The sequence below is a fragment of the Salarias fasciatus genome, chromosome 22, assembly GCF_902148845.1.
Source record: "Salarias fasciatus chromosome 22, fSalaFa1.1, whole genome shotgun sequence".
Lineage (NCBI taxonomy): Eukaryota > Metazoa > Chordata > Actinopteri > Blenniiformes > Blenniidae > Salarias > Salarias fasciatus.
The window spans coordinates 26,670,215-26,680,571 of record NC_043765.1 but is presented as its reverse complement, the minus strand read 5'-3'; the positions used below and the strand labels follow the sequence as shown (position 1 = coordinate 26,680,571).

Genomic DNA, 10,357 nt, shown 5'->3' with positions numbered 1-10,357 from the left:
GACAGTTAAATCATTCTAAAGACGAATTCAGCTGAATTTATGAGCCATTGTTGGAAAACTTCGAGTTTCTGCTCCAATTAATAAAGCACGGTCTCTTCAGTGGCTCCGCTTGGGCAATAAATAGGAGCGTCAAGGTGAAGCAGGAAAATCTGACCAATCACAGAAGACTTCTCGATCACCCAGCCAAACAAAGCTCTCACAGGAGGAGGGCACGAGGCAGGCGAACTTTGTTTGGCTCGGAGGCGGTGAGAGAACAAAATGAGTCATTTTACTGCCTCCTTAGCCGACCTTTACTCTTCTTCCTGTGGAGTATGATTAGGCCTCAACTCTGCTCCTCGTCTGACTTTCAAGTCCTCAAACCGTTTATTTTCAGGGTTTGGGTTTGGTGACGCGACCAGTCACCAAAAGTCTCTGCAGCCGAAGGTGTGTCGAGGAGTTAAAATTCAGTTGAATGAAATGAGTGCAGGAAGTGAATATCGATCTCCGATCTCACCACAGAGCAGCAGCAGCAGCAGTCTGTGGATTCTACCCTGCACGGTGTCGCAGCTGCTGTCTGCCGCAACAGTCAACCAAGACTCGTTTGCCCTCTATGAGCAGGAACTCTACCAGGTAGGAGCTTCGCTTGATCAGAGCACATGTTCAGACCGCGCTTCTCATAAAGTCATCTGCTGGTTATTGATGTTTTTTTTTCCCTTTACAAATGACTAAACCCAATAAAAAGGTGGGGGAAAGCTCTTTATTCACCATTATTGAGAAAACTAATCCATAAAATACAAGCATGGAAACACGAGAAGCAGCGGATCAGTGGACTGTCCGGAGATGGTCTTCATGCTTTATGCTCTGTTTACGCGACAGCGTTTCCAGAGACAACACGTCTTTTCTATTTGTGGCAGAAAAGTGTCACGTGTACACAGCCACATTTTGAAAAGCTTCCATGCTGGGCCACCAGTGGGTGCTGTTGGTTTTACAATGAAACCACACAGAGTAAACTGTGAACATTACCAGTGGGGGAAGACGGACGTTTGTGTGGATTATTGGATTACTGTGGACAGGTTGGGTGATTACCAGTGTTGGGGTAGTTACTCAAAAAATAAGTGACTAGTTACTGCATTTGGAAAGTATTGTCAGTACTTATTACATCATTTGACCGTTTCTTAATTCGCTGTGGAGATACTTGGACAAACATCACTTATCCTGTCCACATAGTGTTTTCTGTGTCGAGTAAAACTATAGGAGCGATCAATATCCCGGTCTGACGGAAGAAAGGGACACACAAGTCCATAAAACACGAGGAAAAACCTCTTCTCCTAAAAACAAGTCCAGCTTTTCTTTAGATTCATGCGAAACAAAAAAATGTAATTTACGAAGACAAATTTCAAAATAAAGGTATGGTGATTTTATCCTATAAAGTTTAAACAAACACTTAAAACCACAAGAAGAAACAGGAGATTAAGCTTATTTAGGTAAGTAGGCAGAAAATCAACAAAGGGGCGGAGCATCAAGTTTGCGTGCATAAATCAGGAACCATGTTGGTGCGACGTGCACAAGGTGACGACCGTATCGCCACCCATGGAGGAAATGTCACTCCTCACACTAACAGCGCTGATTTACAGACGTGTAGGATTTCACCTGGAGAACTTTCGGTGTTGAGTTGAGTGAAAGAAGATCTTTATTAATGAGCTGAAGATGGTGTGGTGAACGAAGGACGCAGCGAGATGAAACTGTAATCGAAGTTATCTTACGGCCTAAACCACTGAAACAGATCGCAACTTTAGACGAAGGCAAACAGGAAATAACACAAAAAAAGCACATTTCTGTCGTCCAGTGAAGTCAGTTCATTCCAGATAGTATAACGAAAGTATAATTACTCCTTTGCTGTATTTAAGTAGATTTTTCAGGTACTTTGTAAATTTTGAAGTATTTAATTCTGAGTGTGTACATTTTCAACATGAACATTGGGACTCTCTACTCCTTACATTTCCCCAAAAGGCTAATGTTCATATATATATATATATATATGTATATATATATATATATATATATAATGCCTCAGTGCAGCCAGTGCAATACTTACAATTACAAAATTACCTTTGAGTATATTTCAGAGCCTGTACTTTTACTTGAGTAGATGTTTGGATCAGTACTTTTTACTTTTACTCAAGTTGTTTTCACAGGTATACTACTGAGTAATCTGGGTACTTTTGCCATCTGTGGTTACCCTGAAAAGTAATGTTACTGTAATATGTTGCCCCCAACCCCTGGCTATTACAGTGGCTCTCAACTCTAAAACTACTTCCAAAGCTGTTTTCGCCATTTGTTTTTGAAAGGTTTTATTTTGAAAGTTGTTTTCACAAAGTTCCGTTTTTACCATTTAGTTTTGCATTTTCACAGATCAGTTGAGTTTATTTTTGTGGAAAGCTGAAGAAGATAGATTTGACCTGCTCATTGACACAGTTTATTTTGAAAAGCTCTTGAATTGACCTTTAGATCTGGCCCTTTTGTTCGTCTCTCGCCAGGTTTCTGTTGTGGGCTTGGTCCGGGGATTCGCCCCGTTCGTGACCAACGTCCAGTACTCTGTGGACGACATGACCGGCCCGCCTCTGGTGGTCAAGCAGTGGGTGAACACGGAGGTCGGTGTCCACACACACACACACACACACACACACACACACACACACACCGACCTTTGATGCTCACCTCAGCGCTTCGCTCCCTGCAGGAACCTCTGAAGACGCTCCAGTGTCAGGGAAAGTACGTGAAGGTCATCGGAAGCCTGCGCAACTTCAACGTAAGGCGGAGCGACGGCGGTCCTCTCATGGAGGAGACGCCGTGACTCGTCCCTGTTTTCCCCCTAGGGTCAAAGGTCAATGCTGGCCATGGATGTGCGTCTGATCACCGACCTGAACGAGATCACCTCCCACATGATGGAGGTGGTGCGAGCTCACATGCAGCTTTCCAGAAAGGTACCCGGCGGCGTTCTTCCCGTTTTCTCGCTGCCTCACGGCGTCTGCCTCACAGACCGGCCTTGCTCCTGCCTCTTTCTTCATCCAGACGTTGGACGTAAACATGAACGTCCTGGCCGCCGCGGGGACGCGTGGCGCTGGACCTCCTGAACCCGGCTTCCTGCGCGGTTTGTCCGCAGTCCAGGAGCAGGTTGGTGCATTCGGTGCTTCGGAAATATTGTCGTGCTTAGAAAAGTTCCTCCACTGCTGGGGGTTTGTTTACCCCGAGTCTCGACTGCCAGGTCAGTTCACTGCAGGTTCCACTGTGTTGACCGATCCCGGAGGACGTCCTCGGTGGTGGTGACTGTCATGACGGGATTCTATCTGTGTTCCCGTGTGAGGTGCTGGAGGCCATCAGGAGACGCTCGTACTGGGATCAGGGCCTCGGTTTAGACGAGCTGAGGGCGGAGCTCAGCTACCTGAGGATCGCTGACATCAGGTCACTTTTTTACTGATGCTAAGACCTAAATTTATGGAATAAAATGCTTTAATGAGAAACCTCCACAGAACAAAGTTGTAAAATGTGCGGCTGTCTCGTCCCGCAGGACGTCTCTGGCCTTTCTCCTGAACGAAGGCCACGTCTTCTCCACCATCGACGAGCATCATTTCAAGGCCGCAGAGTATTAGAGAAGGCTGAAAGACAGAACTCAAATGAAACCGTTTCTGATTTAAAACTGCTTCAATGAAAGTGATGTATAATTTTTGGAGCTGCTTCTTTATGTCGGCTGAATTTTTTGTTACTGACTGCTGATGCTGTGAAGAGACATTTGAATTGTTTTTCTTTCCTGATGTATCATAATGTGATGCAAACTTAAACTTTTTATTTTATTAAAAAGCTTCTTTCTTTCCTACTCCTGTGTCTTTTGGTATATTCTGCTGTTTTAGCAGTTTGCTCTTATCCTTTTCTGAAAATGTCAGATATTTCCTGAAACAATTGTGTATTGGCTGAAAATGAGTGAAATAGTTAGCTGCTGCGTGCTAACGTTAGCGCTGGAGCATCTGCTCCAGAAGTATCGGTGAGGTTACCAGGCAGGCGTTCATGTGGGGTCAGAGAGCGATCTTTCAAAGGGCATGTCGGAAAAATAATGTGAATAAACTTAAACTTCTATTAAAGCCGGACGTCAGGACCGTCGTCCATCACTGACCCCGTCCGGTTCCCCGACCGTTCCCTTCTTCTGTAAAACCTCTGAAGGAGTCCAAGTCAGGTCCTGAACGCGGTTCCTCGGCGTGTCGATGGAAACGTGCGAAGCGGAGCAGCAGTTGCAGCCTGGAGGCACGCCGCTCCTCACCGGTGTTCCCGCCGTCAGAACACCGAGGCGTGTCCGTCTGAGAACTGGGTTATGTAAGAGAGAACGATTACCTCTAACTGTTGGGAGTCACGGCCGCCTGTGGCGGCTTCCGTTTGTCCTCCATTCACCCCGCTGGTCCAGAGTTCTCTGACAGGAGCCTCTCCTCTGCCCTCCGAGCCACACCACTTCCTCCCCTCAGAGACTTTCACACCCATCTTAGGTCCACCGGCCGGTCGGACACTCAGAATCCATCCCATGTGTTTTCTGTTCAACGCTTCATGTAGTTTTTTTTTTTTTCTTAAGGTTTTATCGTCCCATCAGCCCCTGTTGTCTCAACTGATCACCAAACCAGCTGGAACCAGAACAAAGATCCGCAAACGTCAAGACCAAAAGAGGCGTTTCTGCCCGATTTGCCCCAAAGTACATTCAGGAGGATTGATGGACAATCTGAAGTTCTACAGTCAGCAGGTTCTTTCATTTAGAGGAGCTCCGCTTCTCCATCAGTCCAAACAAATGACCATTTCCTGAAGGAACAGGAAGTAATTTGTTTTTTCCAGGATTGTGATTGGCCAGCCTGGCTTCGTGTTTCTGGTGACACCGCCCCCTGTAGGCCTGGAGGCTCATATTAAAGGAGCTTCAGCTGCAGCTCTGTTCTCTGTGTGCAGAAACAGGTGGTTTGATCACATAGAAACAGCTCCCACTAGTGGCCTGGCATGATAACTGCATGTTTTTCAGTGTTTGGTTAGCCTAGGTTTGAACGGTTTTGGAAAATTCGAAAAAAAAAAAAAATTAAGAAAACGTAATAATCCAAATTACCCCAAAAAGTCCTGAGAGAGCTCATAAAAATCATGAAATTATTTGTTTTTCTATTCCAAAAATGCTCATCCTAAAAGATTATTTTGGGGCGGCTAGGTGGTCGTTGTTGTTCGACTCCCTTCTCCCACTGTCCACATGTCGAGGTGTCCTTGGGCAAGACAGCGGATGGATAAAGCGCCGTGCATGGCAGGCGCCTCCAGTGGTGTGTGAGTGTGAATGGGTGAATGTGATAATGCAGTGCAAAGTGCTTTGGGCTCTGCTGCAGCAGTGTGGAAAAAAAGTGTACAAATGAATCTGCCGATAATGTAATGAAACGTTAAAATGAGTGTTGTTGGTTTGTTTTCTCAGTGAAAAGCAGGATTCCATCAGCCAGAAGTGTTTTTCATAAAACTACACAGAATCTGCAAAAGAAGCTCTGATGTCCAAATAATGCAGTTTTATTTCTGTTACACTGAATCATTGATTGGTTTAGAAAAACATTTCAGCTTTAAAATGAAGTCACGTTCTCTGATAAACTCTCTTATTTCTCTTATTTTGTTTCTTTTTGTTTCATTTTTAACAGTTTTTGTTCCCATTATAACTTTTTAAGCCCAAATGGTGTTTTTTTTTTTGTTTTGTTTTTTTTGGTCTGTTAATATTATTTAATACAAAGTTATTTTATGCACACATGATAAACACTTTGTACAGAAGTTCTTGATATTAGGTATTTTTGAAGAAGTGGTTTTGTAATTTGCAGACGGTCCCTGCTGCACAGAGAGACCAGTGTTATTTCCACTGCTCCACAGACACTTTTGATAAAAATTGAAGAGTCGTTTGTGTGTTGATGGCGTCTCTTTAATAAAGAGTTATTGATGCTGGATAAATGTAAATCTGAATGAACCATGATTCCTGCTGATGACAATCCCAAGATATATAGATTCATATATAAAAGGATCCCTCTTACGGGGCTTTGCTCTGTCTCAGTGTATATAAGTCGATTTTAAAGCCTCTTTTCTTCTGACAGCATCAAAACTTCTCTCATTGTCCTCAGCTGTCACCCTGGACTGAACTTTTCCCGCCGTCTCGTTGAAGTCTGTGTCACTTTTCCTCTTGAACCCGGCCTTCCAGGGCCTCCCGCCCCCCCCCCATCTCCATTTTGTCTGTGTGTGGATCATATTTTGGTCAACCGCCGGTTTCCTGGTAAAAATAGGCTGGAGGTGTCAGGAGGCGGGACGGCAGCGGCAGGCACACCTGTAATGGAGCGTGACAGGGCTGCGAACCGCGGGCGAGCGCCGACTTGAAGGCAGCGCTGTTTGTGACAGTGAAATCAACGCTCCTCTTCCCTCTGGTCTATTTTTAGACCGAGCGGCTTCGTTGTCAGGTGTTTGTGAAACACTTGGAGTGAGCGCGGCCGTAATTGATATGACTGTTATTAGGCTTGATATTGGAATAATAAAGCGTAATCCATAGCGCTCAGTGGAACGATGTGGAGGAGGATTAGCGGCTCCCTGGAGAAATCTCCCACTGAGCTCACTTTGCTTTCATGTTTTCACTTTAGTCTGCCAGTGGTGCCATCTATGGTTTCATAAAATAAAGTAAAAAAGCCTTTAGAGTGCTAATTAAGAGATTTTTGATGGGCGTCTCCAGCACGTGCTGGACGTGTCACTTCCTGTGAAGGCCGGCGGCGTCGCTCGCTCGTCTCTCGTCTCTCGTCTCTCGTCCTGATCGCTGACAGTTTCAAACAGCCTCTTCCCTTCCAGGTCTATTATTTTCATTTCCACTCAGCCAGCCGTTAGAGACGGCTCCTTCCGCTGGGCGGTGGACTCCAGCCGCCCCCCCCCACCTCCTCTCAGGGCCTCCAGTTCCACAGTTCCTCCACCAGAGGGCAACATGAGTCCTGGAATCGAGCGCCTCCCCTGCGCCGTGCTCCCGGCTCTGGATGCCAGGCACATCCCTCCTCTCACACCGAGCCTCCCTCTGTTTTCTCCCTGGCGGGTCTTCAAGGGGAACCCTGTTCGGTTCCATCTGGGTCCGGAGGAGCCGGCGCCGGCGGTACCTGCGCTCCACCTTTAGGGGTCTCTGGAGCGCCGCCGGGCCTCGTCTGGGATAAATGGCACCTCGTTAATCAAATCTGCATGAGTGCGCTCAGGTTGCCATGGCAATAATTATCAGAGCTGCCTAATTAACTTTCTCAATTGCTTAATGATATACGACCCTCTGAACCCTCGTTTTTCCTCCTCTAATCCAAGTTGTTCAGTGTGTGTGTGTGTGTGTGTGTGTGTGTGTGTGTGTGTGTGTGGGTCTGTCTCTGTCTCTTTCTCATTCCTCCAGTTTTCCTGCAACACGATGTGAAATAAGTTGAGCGTGGCGTCGTTTCCTGCTCTGGAACGTGACGGACTCGAACCCCGAGTCTTCCGCCGCCGCCGCCGCCCGGTGACCCGCTGTGACCCGCTGTGACCCGCTGTGACAGCTGACTGAAGGTTGGGAGCAGCGGTGCTGTCGTCCCTGATCAGCCAGGCGAGACTCCCGAGACAGGCGGAGGCCGACGCTACCTGGTGACTCCCGCCCCGCCGTGCCACCCGCTGTCACTGCCGCCCGCCGCCGCCGCCGCCGCCTGTCAAGCCAATCGTTCTCTGCTCGATTCTCGTCCCGGACTGAACCGACTCCTGGATTTCCCGGAACTCTGTGAAGCTGTCGAGAATCCGCGGTCGGCGGTGGAAACGTCGGTACGTCCAGATCGGTAGAACTCTTCGGATCGTCGTCGGTTAAACGCCTGCTCCTCGGAGTGACGGGAGCGCCGGCAGGGTTTCACCGGAGCTCCAGAACTCTCCGGGTCTTCTGTAGAGGCTGGGCCGGACGGGGAACCTTTGAGGTTCCTGTTCCTCCTCCTGACGGAACGTCGCAGTCCCTTCTCTGGCGTTTGGTCTTATCCAGTCCCAGGAAGCCGAGTCCCTCCTCCAGCCGTCAACGCTGCTCTGATTAAAACATTCTGAGCAAATACCTTTGGCTTCAATACTAGATGTTTCTGTGTGAAGACACCAAGCTGAGTTTTCACCGTTGGTTTGACAGATTTGATCGGTTCGGTCCTTATAGCGGATCAAAAACTCCACCATTGAAATCCAAGGTAAGCATTAGATTGATAAGACTCTCTTCGAAGCAAACTGATTCTTCTTCTTTGGCACATTCTGATTTAAAAAATGCAACAAAATATAGCATTTTTGGGGAATTTTAAGAGTTTTAGAGCAAAAGTCAGAGTTTAGTTCACCACAGTTCAAAGATTCCACAGTAATTAGTTTGTAAAGATTCGCTTTTGTGTGAAGATTCGTGTTTCAGTTGAAGGAAGTGGAGTCTGCTGCTGTTCTAAACCTTGCTTGTGCAGCTTGATGAATCAGATGTTCTGAATGCTGAATCAGATGAATGCTAACGGGGGTCCAGATGAAACCCTGGCATTCCGACCGGGTCAGAATGAACCCGCTTCCACGTTTACATCCACTGGTGTGGATCAGGTTTTCAGAATTGATGTTCAGCTTTCATGTTTTATGACAAACCGGGTGTGTTTCTGTAACAGAACACATGTTTTTCCACAGAGAAATCATCCGTCAGATATTAATTCATTTTATTACCAAAAATGTTCGGGTTAAACTGACCGGCGCCACTCAGAACTACCAAGGCTGGAGAATATCAGGAGTTCATAAGCTGTGTTTTTAAGGAACCGGCTCTTTGTCAGAAGGAAAATCAAGGTCTGGTGTACGTCGACAAAACGTAGTTTTCCTGTTGGGCCACTAGTGGGTGCTGTTCTAGTTTCTGTCATGGAGCCAGGCTGCGGAGAACAAGAGGCTCCAGACTTTAACGATGGGAAACAAGAACAGGTTTTAATTTAGACATTTTAGGAACCAAAATGAACTTTCAGAAGCCAAAAATACAGAGTCTGCTTTCTGAGTCCTGAAGGCGAGAGATGTGATGATTAGTCTGAGTGACGGGTGTAGATGGGTGGTGTGTTTTATCTCATTCACCTCCTCCACCCTCAGTCATCCTCTAATTCACCCCCACCCTACTCTAAACCACCTCCGCCTCACTCCACTGCAAACCACCTCTTGTTTGTTTCTTATCTCCTCTTCCTCTGAGCTAAAACCATCTTTTTTCTCTCTGTGGTTCTTCAGAAGTTTCCCGTCTACAGAAGAATGACTCAAAACGATGAGCCATCAGCCGGGCCTTTAGGTGGCGCTGTTAGTCTGACACGGAGCACATCCAGCTGTAAGCAAACAACAGGAAGATATCGCCTCAAAAACCAAAAGGCATCAGGAGCTTCAGCAGCTCCATCAGCTGATCGGCTCATTCTCTTCGTTCTGTTGAGCCACAGGACTGACGGTTCAGCTCAGAGATTTTTGGTCACCAAAATTGTTTTTTAAGTTGCGGATGGCGACCTGGTGGCCATCTAAACCATGACTGCTCAACCCTGGACCTCATGGGCCGCAGTCCTGCATGTTCTGGGTCCCTGAAGCGGGGAGAGGGTTAAATCGTGCAGGACCGAGGCCCTCGAGGACCAGGGTTCAGCCGCTGGTCTAAATCTGGACGACCCAGCTAGAATGTTACAGCCTCAGAGTCTGTTCCAGCTTCAGAGAGTCCAGGTCTGTTTGAAGGAGTCTCTGCTGAAACATTAAAGCCTTTAACAACTGGAAGAACAACAAAAAAGAGATTTCATGCATTTGTGCAGAATAAAGCTGACTTCAGTTGAAAATAGAAAAAGAAGATGAGCACAGGTTGGCGATGTGAAGGGAAACAACAAAAGGCCCCAGAAGCTCTCAGTTGTTGGGGAGAAGCCTCTGCAGGGGGTTTGCTCCCTTTAAGAAAGGCTTCAGAAGTCTCGGCTCTCACCTGTGAGGCTTGTGTGACATTACAAAAGTGTAAATCCTCTTGGCTGAGCACACAAAGTACCCCTTCAAGACCAAGGCAACATTTTCTCCCCTTAAAAGCAGATCAGGATTATTTCTTGACCTATTTCGGTGTTAATACTTTGTACTATTTGGCAGAGGGCATTATTAATTTGACCCAATCAGGGGGTAAGTTATAATTTTTGTAATTCAAATCAATTTTTCGTCAAACTTCCGTTTTCCTCCAGAGACAAACTGTTTTATGGATTCAGATAAATGAGGAAAATCATTCCACCATCGTAAAGATAAGTGTGAAGTTTCTCTGAATGTTTGAGCAGATTGAGTCAAACGGTCGTGATCGTGGAGAAACGGCGAGAGAACACCACACATCTGCATCTGT

At 46.6% G+C, this 10,357-nt stretch overlaps 1 protein-coding gene across 2 annotated transcripts; it reads left to right on the top strand.

Annotated features, from left to right (window-relative positions):
* The first annotated feature begins 285 nt into the window (after positions 1–285).
* On the top strand, positions 286–3,843 carry LOC115409706 (replication protein A 32 kDa subunit-like). Of its 2 annotated transcripts, XM_030120981.1 has the most exons (8): positions 286–423; positions 499–609; positions 2,517–2,630; positions 2,720–2,788; positions 2,856–2,963; positions 3,052–3,153; positions 3,344–3,441; positions 3,548–3,843. In XM_030120981.1, the coding sequence occupies exons 3-8, from the start codon at positions 2,586–2,588 to the stop codon at positions 3,627–3,629; spliced, it is 504 nt and encodes a 167-aa protein (XP_029976841.1). In that variant the 5' UTR covers positions 286–423; positions 499–609; positions 2,517–2,585; the 3' UTR covers positions 3,630–3,843. The 2 variants fall into 2 exon arrangements, with proteins under 2 accessions (XP_029976841.1, XP_029976840.1); XM_030120980.1 differs by having other exon boundaries at positions 314–609.
* Positions 3,844–10,357: the final 6,514 nt, after the last annotated feature.

What these genes read in the sequence shown, in the direction of transcription:
- LOC115409706 (XM_030120980.1), top strand. Translation starts at nt 457, where the DNA reads ATGAGTGCAGGAAGTGAATATCGATCTCCGATCTCACCACAGAGCAGC. An exon ending in ATGAGCAGGAACTCTACCAG is followed by an intron (nt 610 to 2,516) that starts GTAGGAGCTTCG and finishes GTCTCTCGCCAG; the next exon opens with GTTTCTGTTGTGGGCTTGGT. An exon ending in GAAGCCTGCGCAACTTCAAC is followed by an intron (nt 2,789 to 2,855) that starts GTAAGGCGGAGC and finishes TTTTCCCCCTAG; the next exon opens with GGTCAAAGGTCAATGCTGGC.